Source organism: Bombina bombina, chromosome 8 (assembly GCF_027579735.1).
Source record: "Bombina bombina isolate aBomBom1 chromosome 8, aBomBom1.pri, whole genome shotgun sequence".
Classification (NCBI taxonomy): domain Eukaryota; kingdom Metazoa; phylum Chordata; class Amphibia; order Anura; family Bombinatoridae; genus Bombina; species Bombina bombina.
Window position 1 is genome coordinate 276,772,903 of NC_069506.1, and position 27,350 is coordinate 276,800,252.

The window sequence follows — 27,350 nt, forward strand, 5'->3', positions numbered from 1 at the left end:
TGTCCTGCAAAGTAATCGCTATGGGCGTCCCTGATGTACTTGGCGCCATATTAGCGTGCGTCCCTTGAGCGGGAGGCGAAGGTTCCGACACGTGGGGAGAGTTAGTCGGCATAACTTCCCCCTCGACAGACCCCTCTGGTGACAATTCTTTTATAGATAAAGACTGATCTTTACTGTTTAAGGTGAAATCAATACATTTAGTACACATTCTCCTATGGGGCTCCACCATGGCTTTTAAACATAATGAACAAGTATCCTCTGTTTCAGACATGTTTGTACAGACTAGCAATGAGACTAGCAAGCTTGGAAAACACTTTAAAGCAAGTTAACAAGCAATATAAAAAACGTTACTGTGCCTTTAAGAGAAACAAATTTTGACAAAATTTGAAATAACAGTGAAAAAAGGCAGTTACACTAACAAAATTTTTACAGTGTATGTAACAAGTCAGCAGAGCATTGCACCCACTTGCAAATGGATGATTAACCCCTTAATAACAAAAACAGAATAATAAATGACAAAAACGTTTTTTAACCCCTTAACGACCGAGGACGTGCAGGGTACGTCCTCAGAAAAAAGGCAGTTAACGCCTGAGAACGTACCCTGCACGTCCTCGGTGTGGAAAGCAGCTGGAAGCGATCCTGCTCGCTTCCAGCTGCTTTCCGGTTATTGCAGTGATGCCTCGATATGGAGGCATCCTGCAATAACCTTTTACCGCCATCCGATGCAGAGAGAGCCACTCTGTGGCCCTCTCTGCACCGGACATCGATGGCCGGTATCGTTGGTGAGTGGAAGCCGGTGTGGGAGGTGGGTGGCGGCCATCGATGGCCCTGGTCATGTGGAGCGGGGGCGGGATCGTGGGCTGGTAAGTCCGGGGGAGCGCTCGGGAGCGTGCACGTGCACGAGGGGGCGGGCGCGTGCACGGGGAGGGAGCGGGTGGGAACGCTACACTACAGAAAAAATGTGGGACATTTAATGTGAAAAAAAAAAACCCTTAGGTGTGATTTAGGTGGTGGGCGGGGGGGTATTGAGCTACACAACAGAACAGAACAGAAAACAGAAAAACACAACACAACAGAAAAAAATTAAAAAAATTAAAAAAAATAAACATTTGATTGTTCAAACTGGGTACTGGCAGACAGCTGCCAGTACCCAAGATGGCCCCCAATAAGGCTGAGAGGGAGGCTTAGAGAGCTGTTTTGGGGGGGATCAGGGAGGTTGGGGGTTAAGGGGGGATCCTAAACACAGCATATGTAAATATGCTTTTTTTTTTCTTAAAAAAAACAAAAAACTTATTTTAGTACTGGCAGACTTTCTGCCAGTACTTAAGATGGCGGGGACAATTGTGGGGTGGGGGAGAGAAGGGATCTGTTTGGGAGGGATCAGGGGGTGGGATGTGTCAGGTGGGAGGCTGATCTCTACACTAAAGCTAAAATTAACCCTGCAAGCTCCCTACAAACTACCTAATTAACCCCTTCACTGCTAGCCATAATACACGTGTGATGCGCAGCAGCATTTAGCGACTTTCTAATTACCAAAAAGCAACGCCAAAGTCATATATGTCTGCTATTTCTGAACAAAGGGCATCCCAGAGAAGCATTTACAACCATTTGTGCCATAATTGCACAAGCTGTTTGTAAATAATTTCAGTGAGAAACCTAAAATTGTGAAAAAATTTACGTTTTTTTTTTACTTTGATCGCATTTGGCGGTGAAATGGTGGCATGAAATATACCAAAATGGGCCTAGATCAATACTTGGGGTTGTCTACTACACTACACTAAAGCTAAAATTAACCCTAGAAGCTCCCTACATGCTCCCTAATTAACCCCTTCACTGCTGGGCATAATACACGTATTGTGCGCAGTGGCATTTAGCAGCCATCTAATTACCAAAAAGCAAAGCCAAAGCCATATATGTCTGCTATTTCTGAACAAAGGGGATCCCAGAGAAGCATTTACAACCATTTATGCTATAATTGCATAAGTTGTTTGTAAATAATTTCAGTGAAAAACCTAAAGTTTGTGAAAAAATTTGTGAAAAAGTCAACAATTTTTTTTATTTGATCGCATTTGGCGGTGAAATAGTGGCATGAAATATACCAAAATGGGCCTAGATCAATACTTTGGGATGTCTTTGAAAAAAAAATATATACATGTCAATGGATATTCAGGGATTCCTGAAAGATATTAGTGTCCCAATGTAACTAGCGCTAATTTTGAAAAAAAGTGGTTTGGAAAACAGAATTTATGTTTACCTGATAAATTACTTTCTCCAACGGTGTGTCCGGTCCACGGCGTCATCCTTACTTGTGGGATATTCTCTTCCCCAACAGGAAATGGCAAAGAGCCCAGCAAAGCTGGTCACATGATCCCTCCTAGGCTCCGCCTTCCCCAGTCATTCGACCGACGTAAAGGAGGAATATTTGCATAGGAGAAATCATATGATACCGTGGTGACTGTAGTTAAAGAAAATAAATTATCAGACCTGATTAAAAAACCAGGGCGGGCCGTGGACCGGACACACCGTTGGAGAAAGTAATTTATCAGGTAAACATAAATTCTGTTTTCTCCAACATAGGTGTGTCCGGTCCACGGCGTCATCCTTACTTGTGGGAACCAATACCAAAGCTTTAGGACACGGATGAAGGGAGGGAGCAAATCAGGTCACCTAGATGGAAGGCACCACGGCTTGCAAAACCTTTCTCCCAAAAATAGCCTCAGAAGAAGCAAAAGTATCAAATTTGTAAAATTTAGTAAAAGTGTGCAGTGAAGACCAAGTCGCTGCCTTACATATCTGATCAACAGAAGCCTCGTTCTTGAAGGCCCATGTGGAAGCCACGGCCCTAGTGGAATGAGCTGTGATTCTTTCAGGAGGCTGCCGTCCGGCAGTCTCGTAAGCCAATCTGATGATGCTTTTAAGCCAAAAAGAGAGAGAGGTAGAAGTTGCTTTTTGACCTCTCCTTTTACCAGAATAAACAACAAACAAGGAAGATGTTTGTCTGAAATCCTTTGTAGCATCTAAATAGAATTTTAGAGCACGAACTACATCCAAATTGTGCAACAAACGTTCCTTCTTTGAAACTGGATTCGGACACAAAGAAGGCACGACTATCTCCTGGTTAATGTTTTTGTTAGAAACAACTTTCGGAAGAAAACCAGGTTTAGTACGCAAAACCACCTTATCTGCATGGAACACCAGATAAGGAGGAGAACACTGCAGAGCAGATAACTCTGAAACTCTTCTAGCAGAAGAAATTGCAACCAAAAACAAAACTTTCCAAGATAATAACTTAATATCTACGGAATGTAAGGGTTCAAACGGAACCCCCTGAAGAACTGAAAGAACTAAATTGAGACTCCAAGGAGGAGTCAAAGGTTTGTAAACAGGCTTGATTCTAACCAGAGCCTGAACAAAAGCTTGAACATCTGGCACAGCCGCCAGCTTTTTGTGAAGTAAAACAGATAAAGCAGAAATCTGTCCCTTCAAAGAACTTGCAGATAATCCTTTCTCCAAACCTTCTTGAAGAAAGGATAGAATCTTAGGAATTTTTATCTTGTTCCATGGGAATCCTTTAGATTCACACCAACAGATATATTTTTTCCATATTTTATGGTAGATTTTTCTAGTTACAGGCTTTCTGGCCTGAACAAGAGTATCAATGACAGAATCTGAGAACCCTCGCTTTGATAAAATCAAGCGTTCAATCTCCAAGCAGTCAGTTGGAGTGAGGCCAGATTCGGATGTTCGAACGGACCTTGAACAAGAAGGTCCTGTCTCAAAGGTAGCTTCCATGGTGGAGCCGATGACATATTCACCAGGTCTGCATACCAAGTCCTGCGTGGCCACGCAGGAGCTATCAAGATCACCGATGCCCTCTCCTGATTGATCCTGGCTACCAGCCTGGGGATGAGAGGAAACGGTGGGAATACATAAGCTAGGTTGAAGGTCCAAGGTGCTACTAGTGCATCTACTAGAGTCGCCTTGGGATCCCTGGATCTGGACCCGTAGCAAGGAACCTTGAAGTTCTGACGAGAGGCCATCAGATCCATGTCTGGAATGCCCCACAATTGAGTAATTTGGGCAAAGATTTCCGAATGGAGTTCCCACTCCCCCGGATGAAATGTCTGACGACTCAGAAAATCCGCTTCCCAATTTTCCACTCCTGGGATGTGGATTGCAGACAAGTGGCAGGAGTGAGTCTCCGCCCATTGAATGATTTTGGTCACTTCTTCCATCGCCAGGGAACTCCTTGTTCCCCCTTGATGGTTGATATACGCAACAGTCGTCATGTTGTCTGATTGAAACCGTATGAATTTGGCCTTTGCTAGCTGAGGCCAAGCCTTGAGAGCATTGAATATCGCTCTCAGTTCCAGAATGTTTATCGGGAGAAGAGATTCTTCCCGAGACCAAAGACCCTGAGCTTTCAGGAGTTCCCAGACCGCGCCCCAGCCCACCAGACTGGCGTCGGTCGTGACAATGACCCACTCTGGTCTGCGGAAGCTCATCCCCTGTGACAGGTTGTCCAGGGTCAGCCACCAACGGAGTGAATCTCTGGTCCTCTGATCTACTTGTATCGTCGGAGACAAGTCTGTATAATCCCCATTCCACTGACTGAGCATGCACAGTTGTAATGGTCTCAGATGAATTCGCGCAAAAGGAACTATGTCCATTGCCGCGACCATCAAACCTATTACTTCCATGCACTGCGCTATGGAAGGAAGAGGAACAGAATGAAGTACTTGACAAGAGCTTAGAAGTTTTGATTTTCTGGCCTCTGTCAGAAAAATCCTCATTTCTAAGGAGTCTATTATTGTTCCCAAGAAGGGAACTCTTGTTGACGGAGATAGAGAACTTTTTTCTACGTTCACTTTCCACCCGTGAGATCTGAGAAAGGCCAGGACAATGTCCGTATGAGCCTTTGCTTGTGGTAGGGACGACGCTTGAATCAGTATGTCGTCCAAGTAAGGTACTACTGCAATGCCCCTTGGTCGTAGCACCGCTAGAAGGGACCCTAGTACCTTTGTGAAAATTCTTGGAGCAGTGGCTAATCCGAATGGAAGTGCCACAAACTGGTAATGCTTGTCCAGAAAGGCGAACCTTAGGAACCGATGATGTTCCTTGTGGATAGGAATATGTAGATACGCATCCTTTAAATCCACCGTGGTCATGAATTGACCTTCCTGGATGGAAGGAAGAATTGTCCGAATGGTTTCCATTTTGAACGATGGAACCTTGAGAAACTTGTTTAGGATCTTGAGATCTAAGATTGGTCTGAATGTTCCCTCTTTTTTGGGAACTATGAACAGATTGGAGTAGAATCCCATCCCTTGTTCTCCTAATGGAACAGGATGAATCACTCCCATTTTTAACAGGTCTTCTACACAATGTAAGAATGCCTGTCTTTTTATGTGGTCTGAAGACAATTGAGACCTGTGGAACCTCCCCCTTGGGGGATGCCCCTTGAATTCCAGAAGATAACCTTGGGAGACTATTTCTAGCGCCCAAGGATCCAGAACATCTCTTGCCCAAGCCTGAGCGAAGAGAGAAAGTCTGCCCCCCACCAGATCCGGTCCCGGATCGGGGGCCAACATCTCATGCTGTCTTGGTAGCAGTGGCAGGTTTCTTGGCCTGCTTACCTTTGTTCCAGCCTTGCATTGGCCTCCAGGCTGGCTTGGCTTGAGAAGTATTACCCTCTTGCTTAGAGGATGTAGCACTTGGGGCTGGTCCGTTTCTGCGAAAGGGACGAAAATTTGGTTTATTTTTAGCCTTGAAAGACCTATCCTGAGGAAGGGCGTGGCCCTTACCCCCAGTGATATCAGAAATAATCTCTTTCAAGTCAGGGCCAAACAGCGTTTTCCCCTTGAAAGGTATGTTAAGCAATTTGTTCTTGGAAGACGCATCCGCTGACCAAGATTTTAGCCAAAGCGCTCTGCGCGCCACAATAGCAAACCCTGAATTTTTCGCCGCTAATCTAGCCAATTGCAAAGTGGCGTCTAAAGTAAAAGAGTTAGCCAATTTGAGAGCATGAATTCTGTCCATAATCTCCTCATAAGAAGAATCTTTATTGAGCGACTTTTCTAGTTCATCGAACCAGAAACACGCTGCTGTAGTGACAGGAACCATGCATGAAATTGGTTGTAGAAGGTAACCTTGCTGAACAAACATCTTTTTAAGCAAACCCTCTAATTTTTTATCCATAGGATCTTTGAAAGCACAACTATCTTCTATAGGGATAGTAGTGCGTTTGTTTAGAGTAGAAACCGCCCCCTCGACCTTGGGGACTGTCTGCCATAAGTCCTTTCTGGGGTCGACCATAGGAAACAATTTCTTAAATATAGGGGGAGGGACAAAAGGAATGCCGGGCCTTTCCCATTCTTTGTTTACAATGTCCGCCACCCGCTTGGGTATAGGAAAAGCTTCGGGGGGCCCCGGGACCTCTAGGAACTTGTCCATCTTACATAATTTCTCTGGAATGACCAAATTCTCACAATCATCCAGAGTAGATAACACCTCCTTAAAGGGACACTGTACCCAAAAATTGTCTTTTGTAATTCAGAAAGCGCATGCAATTTTAAGCAACTTTCTAATTTACTCCTATTATCAAATTTTCTTCGTTCTCTTGCTATCGTTATTTGAAAAAGAAGGCATCTAAGCTTTTTTTTGGTTTCAGTACTCTGGACAGCACTTTTTTATTGGTGGATGAATTTATCCACCAATCAGCAAGGACAACCCAGGTTGTTCACCAAAAATGGGCCGGCATCTAAACTTACATTCTTGCATTTCAAATAAAGATACCAAGAGAAAGAAGAAAATTTAATAATAAGAGTAAATTAGAAAGTTGCTTAAAATTTCCTGCTCAATCTGAATCACAAAAGAATTTTTTTGGGTACAGTGTCCCTTTAAGCAGAGCGCGGAGATGTTCCAATTTAAATTTGAATGTAATCACATCAGGTTCAGCTTGTTGAGAAATTTTCCCTGAATCTGAAATTTCTCCCTCAGACAAAACCTCCCTGGCCCCCTCAGACTGGTGTAGGGGCACTTCAGAACCAATATCATCAGCGTCCTCATGCTCTTCAGTATTTTCTAAAACAGAGCAGTCGCGCTTTCGCTGATAAGTGGGCATTTTGGCTAAAATGTTTTTGATAGAATTATCCATTACAGCCGTTAATTGTTGCATAGTAAGGAGTATTGGCGCACTAGATGTACTAGGGGCCTCCTGTGTGGGCAAGACTGGCGTAGACGAAGGAGGGGATGATGCAGTACCATGCTTACTCCCCTCACTTGAGGAATCATCTTGGGCATCATTTTCTCTAAATTTTGTGTCACATAAATCACATCTATTTAAATGAGAAGGAACCTTGGCTTCCCCACATACAGAACATAGTCTATCTGATAGTTCAGACATGTTAAACAGGCATAAACTTGATAACAAAGTACAAAAAACGTTTTAAAATAAAACCGTTACTGTCACTTTAAATTTTAAACTGAACACACTTTATTACTGAAAATGTGAAAAAGTATGAAGGAATTGTTCAAAATTCACCAAAATTTCACCACAGTGTCTTAAAGCCTTAAAAGTATTGCACACCAAATTTGAAAGCTTTAACTCTTAAAATAACGGAACCGGAGCCGTTTTTATATTTAACCCCTATACAGTCCCTGGTATCTGCTTTGCTGAGACCCAACCAAGCCCAAAGGGGAATACGATACCAAATGACGCCTTCAGTAAGCTTTTTCTATGTATCTGAGCTCCTCACACATGCATCTGCATGTCTTGCTTCCCAAAAACAACTGCGCAATAGAGGCGCGAAAATGAGGCTCTGCCTATGATTAGAGAAGGCCCCCAGTGAAAAAGGTGTCCAATACAGCGCCTGCCGGTTATTTTACATAATTCCCAAGAATAAAATAACTCCTCAAAACTATGAAGTATTAAAAATGCTTATATATCAATCGTTTTAGCCCAGAAAAAACAGAATTTATGTTTACCTGATAAATTGCTTTCTCCAACGGTGTGTCCGGTCCACGGCGTCATCCTTACTTGTGGGATATTCTCCTCCCCAACAGGAAATGGCAAAGAGCCCAGCAAAGCTGGTCACATGATCCCTCCTAGGCTCCGCCTTCCCCAGTCATTCGACCGACGTAAAGGAGGAATATTTGCATAGGAGAAATCATATGATACCGTGGTGACTGTAGTTAAAGAAAATAAATTATCAGACCTGATTAAAAACCAGGGCGGGCCGTGGACCGGACACACCGTTGGAGAAAGCAATTTATCAGGTAAACATAAATTCTGTTTTCTCCAACATAGGTGTGTCCGGTCCACGGCGTCATCCTTACTTGTGGGAACCAATACCAAAGCTTTAGGACACGGATGAAGGGAGGGAGCAAATCAGGTCACCTAGATGGAAGGCACCACGGCTTGCAAAACCTTTCTCCCAAAAATAGCCTCAGAAGAAGCAAAAGTATCAAATTTGTAAAATTTAGTAAAAGTGTGCAGTGAAGACCAAGTCGCTGCCTTACATATCTGATCAACAGAAGCCTCGTTCTTGAAGGCCCATGTGGAAGCCACAGCCCTAGTAGAATGAGCTGTGATTCTTCCAGGAGGCTGCCGTCCGGCAGTCTCGTAAGCCAATCTGATGATGCTTTTAATCCAAAAAGAGAGAGAGGTAGAAGTTGCTTTTTGACCTCTCCTTTTACCAGAATAAACAACAAACAAAGAAGATGTTTGTCTAAAATCCTTTGTAGCATCTAAATAGAATTTTAGAGCACGAACTACATCCAAATTGTGCAACAAACGTTCCTTCTTTGAAACTGGATTCGGACACAAAGAAGGCACGACTATCTCCTGGTTAATGTTTTTGTTAGAAACAACTTTCGGAAGAAAACCAGGTTTAGTACGTAAAACCACCTTATCTGCATGGAACACCAGATAAGGAGGAGAACACTGCAGAGCAGATAATTCTGAAACTCTTCTAGCAGAAGAAATTGCAACCAAAAACAAAACTTTCCAAGAAAATAACTTAATATCAACGGAATGTAAGGGTTCAAACGGAACCCCCTGAAGAACTGAAAGAACTAAATTGAGACTCCAAGGAGGAGTCAAATGTTTGTAAACAGGCTTGATTCTAACCAGAGCCTGAACAAAGGCTTGAACATCTGGCACAGCTGCCAGCTTTTTGTGAAGTAACACAGACAAGGCAGAAATCTGTCCCTTCAAAGAACTTGCAGATAATCCTTTCTCCAAACCTTCTTGAAGAAAGGATAGAATCTTAGGAATTTTTACCTTGTCCCAAGGGAATCCTTTAGATTCACACCAACAGATATATTTTTTCCATATTTTGTGGTAGATTTTTCTAGTTACAGGCTTTCTGGCCTGAACAAGGAGTATCAATGACAGAATCTGAGAACCCTCGCTTTGATAAGATCAAGCGTTCAATCTCCAAGCAGTCAGTTGGAGTGAGACCAGATTCGGATGTTCGAACGGACCTTGAACAAGAAGGTCTCGTCTCAAAGGTAGCTTCCATGGTGGAGCCGATGACATATTCACCAGGTCTGCATACCAAGTCCTGCGTGGCCACGCAGGAGCTATCAAGATCACCGATGCCCTCTCCTGATTGATCCTGGCTACCAGCCTGGGGATGAGAGGAAACGGCGGGAATACATAAGCTAGTTTGAAGGTCCAAGGTGCTACTAGTGCATCTACTAGAGTCGCCTTGGGATCCCTGGATCTGGACCCGTAGCAAGGAACCTTGAAGTTCTGACGAGAGGCCATCAGATCCATGTCTGGAATGCCCCACAATTGAGTAATTTGGGCAAAGATTTCCGAATGGAGTTCCCACTCCCCCGGATGAAATGTCTGACGACTCAGAAAATCCGCTTCCCAATTTTCCACTCCTGGGATGTGGATTGCAGACAAGTGGCAGGAGTGAGTCTCCGCCCATTGAATGATTTTGGTCACTTCTTCCATCGCCAGGGAACTCCTTGTTCCCCCCTGATGGTTGATGTATGCAACAGTCGTCATGTTGTCTGATTGAAACCGTATGAACTTGGCCTTTGCTAGCTGAGGCCAAGCCTTGAGAGCATTGAATATCGCTCTCAGTTCCAGAATATTTATCGGGAGAAGAGATTCTTCCCGAGACCAAAGACCCTGAGCTTTCAGGGGTCCCCAGACCGCGCCCCAGCCCACCAGACTGGCGTCGGTCGTGACAATGACCCACTCTGGTCTGCGGAAGCTCATCCCCTGTGACAGGTTGTCCAGGGACAGCCACCAACGGAGTGAATCTCTGGTCCTCTGATCTACTTGTATCGTCGGAGACAAGTCTGTATAGTCCCCATTCCACTGACTGAGCATGCACAGTTGTAATGGTCTTAGATGAATTCGCGCAAAAGGAACTATGTCCATTGCCGCTACCATCAAACCTATTACTTCCATGCACTGCGCTATGGAAGGAAGAGGAACAGAATGAAGTATTTGACAAGAGTTTAGAAGTTTTGATTTTCTGGCCTCTGTCAGAAAAATCCTCATTTCTAAGGAGTCTATTATTGTTCCCAAGAAGGGAACCCTTGTTGACGGAGATAGAGAACTTTTTTCTACGTTCACTTTCCACCCGTGAGATCTGAGAAAGGCCAGGACAATGTCCGTGTGAGCCTTTGCTTGTGGAAGGGACGACGCTTGAATCAGAATGTCGTCCAAGTAAGGTACTACTGCAATGCCCCTTGGTCTTAGCACCGCTAGAAGGGACCCTAGTACCTTTGTGAAAATTCTTGGAGCAGTGGCTAATCCGAACGGAAGTGCCACAAACTGGTAATGCTTGTCCAGGAATGCGAACCTTAGGAACCGATGATGTTCCTTGTGGATAGGAATATGTAGATACGCATCCTTTAAATCCACCGTGGTCATGAATTGACCTTCCTGGATGGAAGGAAGAATTGTTCGAATGGTTTCCATTTTGAACGATGGAACCTTGAGAAACTTGTTTAGGATCTTGAGATCTAAGATTGGTCTGAATGTTCCCTCTTTTTTGGGAACTACGAACAGATTGGAGTAGAACCCCATCCCTTGTTCTCCTAATGGAACAGGATGAATCACTCCCATTTTTAACAGGTCTTCTACACAATGTAAGAATGCCTGTTTTTTTATGAGGTCTGAAGACAATTGAGACCTGTGGAACCTCCCCCTTGGGGGAAGCCCCTTGAATTCCAGAAGATAACCTTGGGAGACTATTTCTAGTGCCCAAGGATCCAGAACATCTCTTGCCCAAGCCTGAGCGAAGAGAGAGAGTCTGCCCCCCACCAGATCCGGTCCCGGATCGGGGGCCAACATCTCATGCTGTCTTGGTAGCAGTGGCAGGTTTCTTGGCCTGCTTTCCTTTGTTCCAGCCTTGCATTGGCCTCCAGGCTGGCTTGGCTTGAGAAGTATTACCCTCTTGCTTAGAGGACGTAGCACTTGGGGCTGGTCCGTTTCTGCAAAAGGGACGAAAATTAGGTTTTTTTTTTGGCTTTGAAAGACCTATCCTGAGGAAGGGCGTGGCCCTTGCCCCCAGTGATATCAGAGATAATCTCTTTCAAGGCAGGGCCAAACAGCGTTTTCCCCTTGAAAGGAATGTTAAGCAATTTGTTCTTGGAAGACGCATCCGCTGACCAAGATTTTAGCCAAAGCGCTCTGCGCGCCACAATAGCAAAACCAGAATTTTTCGCCGCTAACCTAGCCAATTGCAAAGTGGCGTCTAGGGTGAAAGAATTAGCCAATTTGAGAGCATGAATTCTGTCCATAATCTCCTCATAAGAAGAAGAATTATTATTGAGCGCCTTTTCTAGTTCATCGAACCAGAAACATGCTGCTGTAGTGACAGGAACAATGCATGAAATTGGTTGTAGAAGGTAACCTTGCTGAACAAACATCTTTTTAAGCAAACCCTCTAATTTTTTATCCATAGGATCTTTGAAAGCACAACTATCTTCTATGGGTATAGTGGTGCGTTTGTTTAGAGTAGAAACCGCCCCCTTGACCTTGGGGACTGTCTGCCATAAGTCCTTTCTGGGGTCGACCATAGGAAACAATTTCTTAAATATAGGGGGAGGGACGAAAGGTATACCGGGCCTTTCCCATTCTTTATTTACAATGTCCGCCACCCGCTTGGGTATAGGAAAAGCTTCGGGGGGCCCCGGGACCTCTAGGAACTTGTCCATTTTACATAATTTCTCTGGAATGACCAAATTCTCACAATCATCCAGAGTAGATAACACCTCCTTAAGCAGAGCGCGGAGATGTTCCAATTTAAATTTAAATGTAATCACATCAGGTTCAGCTTGTTGAGAAATTTTCCCTGAATCTGAAATTTCTCCCTCAGACAAAACCTCCCTGGCCCCCTCAGACTGGTGTAGGGGCACTTCAGAACCAATATCATCAGCGTCCTCATGCTCTTCAGTATTTTCTAAAACAGAGCAGTCGCGCTTTCGCTGATAAGTGGGCATTTTGGCTAAAATGTTTTTGATAGAATTATCCATTACAGCCGTTAATTGTTGCATAGTAAGGAGTATTGGCGCACTAGATGTACTAGGGGCCTCCTGTGTGGGCAAGACTGGTGTAGACGAAGGAGGGGATGATGCAGTACCATGCTTACTCCCCTCACTTGAGGAATCATCTTGGGCATCATTTTCTCTAAATTTTGTGTCACATAAATCACATCTATTTAAATGAGAAGGAACCTTGGCTTCCCCACATACAGAACACAGTCTATCTGGTAGTTCAGACATGTTAAACAGGCATAAACTTGATAACAAAGTACAAAAAACGTTTTAAAATAAAACCGTTACTGTCACTTTAAATTTTAAACTGAACACACTTTATTACTGCATATGTGAAAAAGTATGAAGGAATTGTTCAAAATTCACCAAAATTTCACCACAGTGTCTTAAAGCCTTAAAAGTATTGCACACCAAATTTGGAAGCTTTAACCCTTAAAATAACGGAACCGGAGCCGTTTTTATATTTAACCCCTTTACAGTCCCTGGTATCTGCTTTGCTGAGACCCAACCAAGCCCAAAGGGGAATACGATACCAAATGACGCCTTCAGAAAGTCTTTTCTATGTATCAGAGCTCCTCATACATGCAGCTGCATGTCATGCTTCCCAAAAACAAGTGCGCAATAGAGGCGCGAAAATGAGACTCTGCCTATGATTAGGGAAAGCCCCTAGAGAATAAGGTGTCCAATACAGTGCCTGCCGGTTATTTTACATAGTTCCCAAGATTAAAATAATTCCTCAAGGCTATGGAGTATAAAATATGCTTATATATAAATCGTTTTAGCCCAGAAAATGTCTACAGTCTTAAAAGCCCTTGTGAAGCCCTTTTTTCTCTTCATGTAATAAAAATGGCTTACCGGATCCCATAGGGAAAATGACAGCTTCCAGCATTACATCGTCTTGTTAGAAATGTGTCATACCTCAAGCAGCAAAAGTCTGCTCCCTGTTTCCCCCAACTGAAGTTAATTCCTCTCAACAGTCCTGTGTGGAAACAGCCATCGATTTTAGTAACGGTTGCTAAAATCATTTTCCTCTTACAAACAGAAATCTTCATCTCTTTTCTGTTTCAGAGTAAATAGTACATACCAGCACTATTTTAAAATAACAAACTCTTGATTGAATAATAAAAACTACAGTTAAACACTAAAAAACTCTAAGCCATCTCCGTGGAGATGTTGCCTGTACAACGGCAAAGAGAATGACTGGGGAAGGCGGAGCCTAGGAGGGATCATGTGACCAGCTTTGCTGGGCTCTTTGCCATTTCCTGTTGGGGAGGAGAATATCCCACAAGTAAGGATGACGCCGTGGACCGGACACACCTATGTTGGAGAAATGTCTACCAGTCTTTAAAGCCCTTGTGAAGCCCTTTATTCTCATTTAATAAAAATGGCTTACCGGATCCCATAGGGAAAATGACAGCTTCCAGCATTACCAAGTCTTGTTAGAAATGTGTCATACCTCAAGCAGCAAAAGTCTGCTCACTGTTTCCCCCAACTGAAGTTAATTCCTCTCAACAGTCCTGTGTGGAAACAGCCATCGATTTTAGTAACGGTTGCTAAAATCATTTTCCTCTTACAAACAGAAATCTTCATCTCTTTTCTGTTTCAGAGTAAATAGTACATACCAGCACTATTTTAAAATAACAAACTCTTGATTGAAGAATAAAAACTACATTTAAACACCAAAAAACTCTAAGCCATCTCCGTGGAGATGTTGCCTGTACAACGGCAAAGAGAATGACTGGGGAAGGCGGAGCCTAGGAGGGATCATGTGACCAGCTTTGCTGGGCTCTTTGCCATTTCCTGTTGGGGAAGAGAATATCCCACAAGTAAGGATGACGCCGTGGACCGGACACACCTATGTTGGAGAAATAGCAAAGTGCTACTTGTATTTATGGCCCTATAACTTGCAAAAAAATCAAAGAAGATGTAAACATTGGGTATTTCTAAACTCAGGACAAAATGTAGAAACTATTTAGCATGGGTGTTTTTTAGTGGTTGTAGATGTGTAACAGATTTTGGGGGTCAAAGTTAGAAAAAGTGTGTTTTTTTCCATTTTTTCCTCATATTTTATAATGTTTTTTATAGTAAATTATAAGATATGATGAAAATAATGGTATCTTTTGAAAGTCCATTTAATGGCGAGAAAAACGGTATATAATATGTGTGGGTACAGTAAACGAGTAAGAGGAAAATTACAGCTAAACACAAACACCGCAAAAATGTAAAAATAGCCTTGGTCCCAAACGGACAGAAAATGGAAAAGTGCTGCGGTCATTAAGGGGTTAAACACAGTCACAACTGCCACAGTCTACTGTGATTGTTACCCTCCTCAAACACGACTTTGAAGCCTTTTGAGCCCTTCAGAAATGTCCTGTATCATGCAGAGGGAAGATGAATGTCTCTGTCAGTATTTTTAGCTGCACAGAAAAGCACTAAAATAGGCCCTTCCCACTCATATTGCAACAGTGGAAAGCCTGTTTCTAGGCAAAAATCAAACCAGCCATGTGGAAAAAAAATAGGCCCCAATAAGTTTTGTCACCAAACATATATAAAAACGATTAACATGCCAGCAAACGTTTTATATTACACTTTTATAAGAGTATGTATATCTGTTAATAAGCCTGATACCAGTCGCTATCACTGCATTTAAGGCTTAACTTACATTAATCCGGTATCAGCAGCATTTTTCTAGCAAATTCCATCCCTAGAAATATATTAACTGCACATACCTTATTGCAGGAAAACCTGCACGCCATTCCCTCTCTGAAGTTAACCTCACTCCTCAGAATATGTGAGAACAGCCATGGATCTTAGTTACTTCTGCTAAGATCATAGAAAATGCAGGCAGATTCTTCTTCTAAATACTGCCTGAGATAAACAGTACACTCTGGTACCATTTAAAAATAACAAACTTTTGATTGAAGTTAAAAAACTAACTATAATACACCACTCTCCTCTTACTACGTCCATCTTTGTTGAGAGTTGCAAGAGAATGACTGGATATGGCAGTGAGGGGAGGAGCTATATAGCAGCTCTGCTGTGGGTGATCCTCTTGCAACTTCCTGTTGGGAAGGAGAATATCCCACAAGTAATGGATGATACGTGGACTGGATACACTTAACAAGAGAAAGTGTGTGACCTGTATACTATAAGGGGTAATGAGAGAAGCGTGTGACCTGTATCCCATAAGGGGTAATGAGAGAAGCATGTGACCTGTATCCCATAAGGGGTAATGAGAGAAGCGTGTGACCTGTATCCCATAAGGGGGTAATGAGAGAAGCGTGTGACCTGTATCCCATAAGGCGTAATGAGAGAAGCGTGTGACCTGTATCTCATAAGGGGTAATGAGAGAAGCGTGTGACCTGTATCCCATAAGGGGTAATGAGAGAAGCGTGTGACCTGTATCCCATAAGGGGGTAATGAGAGAAGCGTGTGACCTGTATCCATAAGGGGGTAATCAGAGAAGCATGTGACCTGTATCCCATAAGGGGTAATGAGAGAAGCGTGTGACCTGTATCCCATAAGGGGTAATGAGAGAAGTGTGTGATCTGTATTCCATAAGGGGTAATGAGAGAAGCGTGTGACCTGTATCCCATAAGGGGTATTGAGAGAAGTGTGTGACCTGTATCCCATAAGGGGTAATGAGAGTAGCGTGTGACCTGTATCCCATAAGGAGGTAATGAGAGAAGCGTATGACCTGTATCCCATAAGGGGTAATGAGAGAAGCATGTGACCTGTATCCCATAAGGGGTAATGAGAAGCGTGTGACCTGTATCCCATAAGGGGTAATGAGAGAAGCGTGTGACCTGTATCCCATAAGGGGTAATGAGAGAAGCATGTGACCTGTATCCCATAAGGGGTAATGAGAGAAGCATGTGACCTGTATCCCATAAGGGGGTAATGAGAGCAGCGTGTGAACTGTATCCCATAAGGGGTAATGAGAGCAGCGTGTGACCTGTATCCCATAAGGGGGTAATGAGAGCAGCGTGTGACCTGTATCCCATGAGGGGTAATGAGAGAAGCATGTGACCTGTATCCCATAAGGGGTAATGAGAGAAGCGTGTGATCTGTATCCCATAAGGTGGTAATGAGGGAAATGTATGAATTGATTACAGGACAAAATATGTCAGTTCTAGGCTTTGCTATTGAATGTTTTTCCTATAACCATTAAGAATGAGGGCACAGAAGGCTTTAGCAATACCAATACGGCCCCCCAGAGAGGCTATAACTCACCGATGCTGGTCAGGGGCGAGGTGGGTTGGCCATCCCCGGCTCCGGATACTTTGCTGTTGTCCTAGTTGACGCTGGAGGTCAGGAGAGATCTCCATAGTGGGGCTGGTCATCGCTAGCGTGTGCCGCTTGCTTCGGTTGGCGAGATACCTGAATATTAAGGGGCAGTTAATATAAGTATCAGATGTTTTTGTTACAAAACAAGGGAGGATACAGATTATAAAATATTTACTTTTGATGGATACATTTGTGGTACAACATGGATGTTTCACCCAATAGTGAAGTGTATAATTGCTAAGCTAGTCCTTTTGGTTTTCATGCTTGTAGGTCAGTGCCAAGATATGACACAATTTTAGTAGCATTCTCGTGATACTACTGCTGGTGTACAGCTCAGTACAGCACTAAGTGATACTACTGCTGGTGTACAGCTCAGTACAGCACTAAGTGATAATACTGCTGGTGTACAGCTCAGTACAGCACTAAGTGATACTACTGCTGGTGTACAGCTCAGCACAGGCACTAAGTGATACTACTGCTGGTGTACAGCTCAGTACAGCACTAAGTTATACTACTGCTGGTGTACAGCTCAGTACAGGCACTAAGGGATATTACTGCTGGTGTACAGCTCAGTACAGCACTAAGTGATACTACTGCTGGTGTACAGCTCAGTACAGACACTAAGTGATACTACTGCTGGTGTACAGCTCAGTACAGCACTAAGTGATACTACTGCTGGTGTATAGCTTAGTACAGCACTAAGTGATACTACTGCTGGTGTACAGCTCAGTACAGGCACTAAGTGATATTACTGCTGGTGTACAGCTCAGTACAGACATTAAGTGATATTACTCCTGGTGTACAGCTCAGTACAGCACTAAGTGATACTACTGCTGGTGTATAGCTCAGTACAGCATTAAGTGATATTACTGCTGGTGTACAACTCAGTACAGCACTAAGTGATACTACTGCTAGTGTACAGCTCAGTACAGGCACTAAGTGATATGACTGCTGGTGTACAGCTCAGTACAGGCACTAAGTGATAATACTGCTGGAGTAGAGCTCAGTACAGGCACTAAGTGATATTACTGCTGGTGTACAGCTCAGTACAGCTCTAAGTGATACTACTGCTGGTGTACAGCTCAGTGCAGGCACTAAGTAATACTACTGCTAGTGTACAGCTCAGTATAGGCACTTAGTGATATTACTGCTGGTGTACAGCTCAGTACAGGCACTTAGTGATACTACTGCTGGTGTACAGCTCAGTACAGGCACTAAGTGATACTACTGCTGGTGTATAGCTCAGTACAGCACAGTGATACTACTGCTAGTGTACAGCTCAGTACAGGCACTAAGTGATACTACTGCTGGTGTACAGCTCAGTACAGGCACTAAGTGATACTACTGCTGGTGTACAGCTCAGTACAGGCACTAAGTGATACTACTGCTGGGGTACAGCTCAGTGCAGGCACTAAGTGATAATACTGCTGGTGTACAGCTCAGTACAGACATTAAGTGATACTACTGCTGGTGTACAGCTCAGTACAGGCACTAAGTGATACTACTGCTGGTGTACAGCTCAGTACAGGCACTAAGTGATATTACTGCTGGTGTACAGTTCAGTATAGGCACTTAGTGATACTACTGCTGGTGTACAGCTCAGTATAGGCACTTAGTGATACTACTGCTGGTGTACAGCTCAGTGCAGGCACTAAGTGATACTACTGCTAGTGTATTGCTCAGTATATGCACTTAGTGATACTACTGCTAGTGTACAGCTCAGTATAGGCACTTAGTGATACTACTGCTGGTGTACAGCTCAGTATAGGCACTAAGTGATACTACTGCTGGTGAACAGCTCAGTGCAGGCACTAAGTGATACCACTGCTGGTGTACAGCTCAGTACAGGCACTAAGTGATACTACTGCTGGTGTACAGCTCAGTACAGGCACTAAGTGATATTACTGCTGGTGTACAGCTCAGTATAGGCACTTAGTGATACTACTGCTGGTGTACAGCTCAGTATAGGCACTTAGTGATACTACTGCTGGTGTACAGCTCAGTGCAGGCACTAAGTGATACTACTGCTAGTGTATTGCGCACTTAGTGATACTACTGCTAGTGTACAGCTCAGTATACTCAGTGATACTACTGCTAGTGTACAGCTCAGTATAGGCACTAAGTGATACTACTGCTGGTGTACAGCTCAGTACAGGCACTAAATGATACTATAGTTGATGTACAGTTTTTGTGTGAGCGATAAGGGGTATATCAGAAGTTGAAAGTAAACGCAATCGCGATTTACGCTGAAATGATTACAGCGACTTCAGGGCTCTGGCTAACTTTTTCGCAACATAAAAAAGTTGCACAAAACACATGAAATATGCATTACAAAGTACAGAGACACTCATAATAACACTATCTAACAAAAAATGTTGCAAACAAAAGGTATAAGGGCTCAAAGATAGGAGATCTCAGGTGTTAGAACCCCCCCAGAATTTATACTTACCAATACATTTCTTACTTTCAGAATGAGGATGTCAGGGTGCCAGGAATCAGACTGAGACGAGAAGTGCAAAAATAAGCACACCTTTATTAATAGCAAAAAATAATAAAAAGTCCACAAGTCAAATAACAAGCCAGGAGTCAAAACCAGAGCTGATAGTCAAACGAGCCGAGTCAGAAACAAGGAAAACAGCAGAGTCAGGAACAAGCCAGGGATCAGGAACCAGGAAGGACGTCAGGCAGCCAGGTAATACACTGGAACTCTCACAAACAGGTCTGAGACAACGCAAAGGCAAAGCATACTGAACAGAGGCCCTTTAAATAATAAGTGATGACATCACAATTCTGACGATGCACACCAGTCTGGCCATAAAAGGAAGTGCAGGAAATGAGCAGCATCACACAGTATGCACCAGAGTCAGCAAGAGAGGTGAGTAAAATGGCTGCCAGCAGCACATGGCAAACAAAACAGGGAAAAAACCCTGACAGGAGAGTCCATTGGTGTCCATAACAAGTGGGATATAGTTCCTACCAGCAGGGGGAGGTCAAGAACCCTCACAAGATCTTTCAATCCCTCCAAACCCTACTCCTCTCTCCAGTTAATATATAGTCGAGTGAGGGAGAGAGGTAGAAAAAAAAATTGAAGGAAAGACCGAATACAGGGTTAAAGGATTACTGTCTTTAGCTTTTCTTAGGCAAAACTCACCCAACATTAAACATTGCAATTATAAATTAAATAAAATCTACCTTTTCATTTTCAAAAACGAAGCTCCCTTTAGCCGAAAAATAAACTTTTATTTCATGCCACTGACGTCACGTTAACCAGCCCTCAAATGTGGGCCGTCTAAGCAATAACATTCTGGCCAATCGTATCCCCAGTATTAACATGTAATTAAAATATAATTTAATCATTAAACGCATGCGCAATCGTTTTCTATTAGTATCGCATGCGCATATTGCGGCATAGAAGCCGACAGCAGAGAAAATAACGGATGCGCACACTGCGCAGCATACTCATCTGAAGCTGGATCAACAGAGAGTGTCTTCTTAGCCCTAAGACGGTGACGTTGCCGATGACGTTGCGTGTAGTCGCGCATGCGCATTGTGTCCGTTAGTCGCCATGTTCCAACTGGAGTTGTCCTCCAGGATTGGAATACAGTTAGTGAGTATAAATACGTGGGTTTGGAAAAAGGTGAAAATTATTAAACTGATATATTGCAAACGACAAAGATTTGAAATAGGATGTAATTTAAAAAAGTAATTATTTATTGGTATACTATTGTTAGAACACGAGTGAATATTTGACTACAGTGTCCCTTTAAGCAGTGCAAACAAAATTCTAGAAAAATAGGACGGGTCCCATGGACTCTCTTCATTCCGAAAGAAAGAAATTTATCGGCAAGTATAAATTCTGTTTTCTTTCATATGAGGAGGAGTCCATGGGTGTCCATAACGTGGGATACAATACCAAAGCTGAGAGTCTATGTTAAGGATGGGTGGGACAAATAAAGGGCAGTTCCTATTTGCCGGATACTGAGGCTTGAAGGACTTTCCTGCCAAACGCAGCTTCTGAAAAAGCATAAACATCAAAATGTTAAAATTTGGAAAAAGTATGAAGAGAATACCAAGTTGCCGCTTTGCAAGTCTACTCAAGGAACCCTAATTTTTAAAGGCCCAAGAAGTAGATAAAGATCTAGTGGAATGTGCAGTAACTCGTTTAGGAGGCGGTTCTCCCACAGCCAAGTAAGCTTTATGTATTGTCTGTTTCAGTCATGAAGCTAAAGTCACTGCCGTGGCTTTTTGACCTTTTCTATTACTTGAAAAATGGACATATAAGCTAGGAGGTCTGTCTAAAATGTTAAATAGCCTGAAGATAATATGTAAGGCTCTAACCACATCCAAATTGTGAAGAAGACGTTCCTTAGAATTAGAAGGATTTGGGCACGGAAAAGGAATATCAATTTCCTGCTTAATGTTCTCAGAAGATACAACCTTTGGTAGAAAATCATATTTTGTTCTAAGAACTGCTTTATCCTTATTAAAACACAATAAGGGAGGATCAGAAGAAAGAGCTGAGAGATCAGAAACTTGTCTAGCTGAAGAGATGGCTAGAAGAAAAAAATCTTCAAAGGTAACAATTCTAGATCCAAATTATATATAGGTTCAAAAAGGAGAACCTTGGAAAATAGATACAACCAGATTAAGATTCCAAGGTAGAGAAATAGGCCTAATAACAGGACAAATTGTCACCAAAGCCTGAACAAAAGTTTGAACATCGGGCAACTTAGCCAACTTTATATGAAACAAAACAGACAAGGCAGAATTTTGACCTTTTAAAGAGCAAGGTGATGAACCTTTCTCAAGAACATCCTGGAGAAACTGAAGAATTCTTGGAATTCTAAATGGTTTCCAAGAGAAACCTTTCTAAGAAAATCAATGAAAATAAGATTTCCACATTTTATTATAAATCTTCTGAGTAACCGGTTTTCTGGCTTGCAGAAGAGTAGAGATTACAGAATATGAGGAGCCTCTACCCTTAAGGACAAGGTGTTCAACCTCTACTCCAGTAAATTCAGAGATCGGAGGTCCTGATGATAAAAGGGACCTTGGGAAAGCAGGACTTCCCTGATAGGAAGAGTCCAAGGAGGGGAGGATGACATCTGGATGAGATCTGCATACCAAGTTCTGCATGGCCATGCCGGAGCTATGAGGATTACTGACGTTAGTTCCTGTTTGATTCTTATAATGACTATCGGAAGAAGAACAAACAGGGGAAATAGATAGGCATATGAAAGTTCCAAGGACTAACTAGAACATTTATTATTTGAGCTCTTATATCTCTTGAAGTTTGTGGTTCAGCTTGGATGCCATAAGATCTGTATCTGGAAGACCCCATCTTAGGACTAGCTGATCAAACAAGTCCTGATGAAGAAACCATTCTCCTGGATGTGCAGAATGCGGCTTAAGTAAACTGATTCCCAGTTGTTCACACTCAGAATGTAAACAGTGTCCAGTGGTTTTATTCTGCCCAAGATAGAATGTGAGAGACTTCTTGCATGACAAGGGGACTCAGAGTCCCTACTTGATCACTGATGTAAGCTACAGCCATGATGTATGACTTAAGACAAATTAATTTTTCCTGACTAAGAAGAGGCCAAGAGTGAAGAGCCTGAAGGATCGCACAAAGTTTTATAACATTGATGGGTAACCTCGACTCTTGAGGAGACCACACTCCCTGCGCCCTCCAGGACTCTCCAAACAGCTCCCCAACCTGTTAAAATTGCGTCTGTAGTGAATGAATGTGTGGGGGGCGGAGCCTGGCCAGGAAACCTAATGGCCACACATTGAGTGAGCTCTGAAGCCCCAGACCTCTCATTATCAAGGAAAAGGCAATCCAAGCCTGCAAAATAGACCTCACAGATACCTCCATGCTCCGGTATTGAATAGAGCTGCTTGGAACTCGCAGAAACCCGCTCGCACAGATATCTAACCACTTTGCAGGGCTGCGCGCTCCCGCTGCGCAACTTGGGCCTACACAGCCAGAGCTGCACTTAACACACGCCACACTCCGCGTGGGGACACCGGATCCTACCCCAGCCAGGTGAAGAGCAGAGACCAAACGGAGACTGTTCGTTGTCCACACTGCTCAACTAAAGCACGGCTGTCCCCCGATTTGGTCACGGACCCATAGAAGGTGTACGCCGCAAAGCAGGTAGGTCCAGGACATGCATAAAGGCGCGCAGTACAGTTAAAAATTCAAACTTACTGGGGTGGATGTGAACGGCCACAAAACTCAAATGGTGGCCCATAACTAATAACCTGCAGAGGGGGAAATACACTGAGCCCTGCTGATAGTACAGATTGGGCAGCATTACAGCCTATAGTCAATTGCCATATATACCTCCAACTCAGCTGATTTAACAGGGAGTGTTATAGACTGCGGTGGCTACAGCAGTAAGTCCACCTTGTGGTACATAAAATTCAGCCTGAAAATTGGGTAAACTGGGCACAGAACACACTTTGCTGATATATACTAGGGGTAAGAAATGTCCAATAGGAGAGTCACTAAACCTTATAAGGGCTCGCAGTCCTCTAACATGGACAATTAGCTCATCGCACATGAAACAACCCCTAGTGTGCCTAAGGAACACCCACCCCGGCATAGCCGGACCCAGTAACACAAAGTAACACAAAGTAAATGGATCAGACATCGCACAACCTGCTTACCTCACAAAAGAAGATATAAGACATTTATCCTCCAAACATGATATCAAAGAGGTAATGTCAGATGTAAAGCGCATGTTTAGCGAAATCAAACAAGACATCACCAATATAGACCACAGGGTATCAGAGGTGGAAGAAACACAGGAAACACTGCGCTCTGACCTGCAACACCAGTCTAGCTGCCTACAGTCCCAAGAAACAATTGTGCATAGCCTAACTGAGCGCATTGAAGATCTTGAAAACAGGAGTAGGCGCAATAACCTGAGGCTTAGGGGGATACCTGAAGCAGTTAGCCCCCCCTGACATTTTAAACTATATCCAAGATCTGTTCAGGTTTATAAAGAACTCCCCAGCTGCAGAGGACGTTCAAATAGAGCGGGCACATAGAGCCCTTAGGCCTAAACCGCCCTCTATAGCCTCGCCGAGAGACATTATTGTTAAATTACTATCCTTCCGGGATAAGGAGGAGGTTCTCGGGCACGCCAGAAATAAGCATCATATCGCCTACGAGGGATCTGATATCCAGGTATATACAGACTTATGCCCGACTACTCTCCAGAAGCGGAGGGACCTGCGTTACATCACCTCAGTACTCCAAGCTCAAAAAATACAGTACAGATGGGGGTTCCCCACCTGTATCATAGCCTCTAAAAATGGAGCGACAGCCACCTTTAAAACGCAGGCGGATCTACACAACTTTAATCAGAAGCTGGGCCTACAAATAAGACCTCCAGCTCAAAACTTGGGTCCTCACCCACAGGAGCCGGGGGAAGATGTGGACGAAGCCTAGCTGAACAGGCCTTGAGCCTGGCTTTTGGATCTTTTGACATCATCTTATGCACATGAGAGAAGCTCTGAGACTCGCACACAATATGAGCCGGACAGATAAGTAAATTATACTATGTTGACAATGTTATCTTGCTAGAATAAAGTGACGACCCCAGGCGCTGCTTGCTTATATAGACTTATAGTTTTTGGTCTCAATACATATATGCTAATGGGTCTAAGCCCAGGAAGACCGGCCTTGTGCCGTTGTTGAGCACTAACAGAAGCCTGACTATCCTTAAAAGAACTGATGATGGACTTTTATCAGCTGCATGTATGTGTTGCAACTTATGTTCTGGTGTACACTTGTTCGCAAAGTTACTTGTGAAAGGCATTGTCATAACTAACCTTTTCTTTCCCAAAGATCGCAGCATCCGGCCCTTGGCCCATACTCCAGATTGAAAATCCCATAGAGAAAAGATGGGCGATCAGGAGATACATGAGGCCTATCCAAAAGCCTGGAGATGGAACCGGGGGGGGGGGGGGGGGGGAGATGCGAGCGCAGCAAAATATACCAAGTTTGAATACTTAAAAATGTTAATGTTGTTGATGGCTATAATAGGCATATTAGCTGCCTTTTTCCTACAAAGTTTTTATATAAAAATGTATGCTTATAAATGAGAGTTATGGGGTTACTACCCCCTGTTATACTTATACGTATTTACTTTGAATTTTGATTGTTGTTGTCATTTTGTCATTGCCCCAAAATCTGGGGACCTCTACCAAAGTCTACCAATACTCAATTACCACTTGACTAGTTTCATCCATACCTTATCCTTTAACTCTTACTCTTCTTTCACACTCTAATCTCTACCTTTCCTTTTACCCTCCCTATACTTTCTTCCTCACCCCTCCTCCCCCCTCCCTTTTTTTTCCCTCTCCCTTCCCTTGCACTTCAATACTAACGCACTCAAGATGGCACAAATACATGGAAGTAGGGATAGTCACTTGATTGACCTAATAACAATAAATGTAAAGGGCCTAAATAACCTAGGGAAAAGATCTATTGTCACTAGGGACCTCCACAGGATGGGTGGGGATATAATTTTTTTACAAGAGACAAATTTCTCTAAACTCAATGAACCTAGATGGCACAGTCACCAGTTCCCAGAGGCATACTTTGCATCAGGCCCTCGGAAAAAGAATGGCGTAGGCATTTTGCTTCATTCCAAGATCCCCTTCCAGGTTGCCCAAATATATAGAGATCCTGAGGGTAGGTACCTAGTCCTAACAGGGACACTCTATAATAGACCCATCACCCTGGCTAATCTATACTTCCCCAGTACAGCGCAGGATTTATTCCTCAAAAAAGCAGCTAATAAGATTATGGAAATGCAATCAGGAATGCTCTTCTTGGGGGGTGATTTCAACGCATCCCTCTGTCCGGATCTGGATACCTCAGACGGCCTCTCCAGCATCTCACTTAAAATGCTTAAACGTCTCAATAGAACACTGAGCGGTATGGTCATTCACGATATTTGGCGCACACTGCACCCTGGAACAAGAAACTACACATTTTACTCCCACCCACATAGGAAATACACTAGAATCGACTACATTTTCACAGATTCAACAGGGCTCTCGTTGACAACAAGCAGCAGCATTGGCTCGATCACTTGGTCGGACCATGCCCCAGTCAGATGCTCTATTGATTGGCCAAACACCCCACTGACCCCCTTTGTTTGGAGGCTGGAAGACTCCCTCCTTGATGACCCCATATTCAACCAAGAACTGCAGAACAACATAGACGAATATTTTCGTCTGAACTCAGAAGATCACTTGTACCCTACTACGGTGTGGGAGGCTCACAAGTGTGTGGTCAGGGGTATTATGATCAAACGTAAATCCACTTTAAATAGGGGGAAAAAAGTACACTACGAGAGGCTCCTGTCCGGAGTCTCACAAGCTGAACAGGCACACAAAGACTCGCCTATGAATGCTAAGCGCAAAAAGACGTAGCAACCGCCAGAGCGGAACTACTTCAATATCTGCAGGGAGAGCAACAGGCAAAAGCGTTAAAACTTAGACAACGCTTCTTTGAACAAAGCAATAAGGCGGGGAGGCTCCTTGCGCGAGCCCTTACACGCCAGCGGCTGAAGTCTTATGTGTACGAGCTGGCTGATCGGGGGGGGGGGGGGGGAGACAGATGTAGGGACGGGCAATCAATCGCAAATGTATTTAGGGAGTTTTACGAAACTCTATATAACATTCGCCCTATAACTCCAGATTAAGACATTCAAGCAGACGATCATGAATCGGAGCAGGCCATATTAGATTACCTTTCCGAGGTCGATATGCCGAGCCTAACTCAAGAAGAAAAGGAGTTGCTGGACGCCCCTCTTGGGAGGGAAGAGATCGCGCAAGCGATTAAGGATCTCCCTACTAGCAAAAGTCCCGGCCCGGATAGGTTCGGAATCCACTATTATAAAGTTTTCTCTGATATACTGATCTCACGCTTACTTTGTATATTCAATCTGCTGTCAGAAGGGCCAATTCTGCCTAAGTCGATGTTAGAAGCGTTTATTACAGTTATACCGAAACCCGACAGGCCTGCGGACCTACCAGGAAACTACAGACCAATCTCTCTTCTTAACTCAGACGTTACGATCTTAGCAAAGGTCATAGCTAACCGCCTCAAGCGCTATCTGCCACGATTGGTGTCGCCAGATCAGACAGGCTTCATCCCGGCTAGGGAGGCCCGCGACAATACCCTGAGAATAATCCAGCTAATATCACATGCCAGGGCTACCTCCGCACCGTTGGCACTTGTGTCGACGGATGCGGAGAAGGCTTTTGACAGGGTTAATTGGAGATTCATGCGTCATACCCTTGAAAAGCTGGGCTTCGGCCCAAAGTTTGTAAACGGTGTGTTCTCATTATACTCGGCGCCCACAGCGCGAGTCCGGGTTAATGGCATTTTGTCTACATCTTTCCGGATCACAAATGGCACCAGACAGGGGTGCCCCCTGTCCCCCCTCCTGTTCGCCTTGGTTATAGAGGTCCTGGCGTGTAGGATTCGGGACAACCCCAACATTGAGGGA

The 27,350-nt window shown here is 43.7% G+C and overlaps 1 protein-coding gene across 1 annotated transcript in view; it reads right to left on the minus strand.

The window, feature by feature from the left end:
* SIK3 (SIK family kinase 3) overlaps window positions 1–27,350 on the minus strand; it is a 772,688-nt gene that overhangs the window by 221,737 nt on the left and 523,601 nt on the right. Inside the window, exon 15 of the mRNA XM_053691386.1 lies at window positions 16,762–16,908. Coding sequence (XP_053547361.1) covers window positions 16,762–16,908 — 147 coding nt within the window. The remainder of the gene's footprint in view (window positions 1–16,761; window positions 16,909–27,350) is intronic.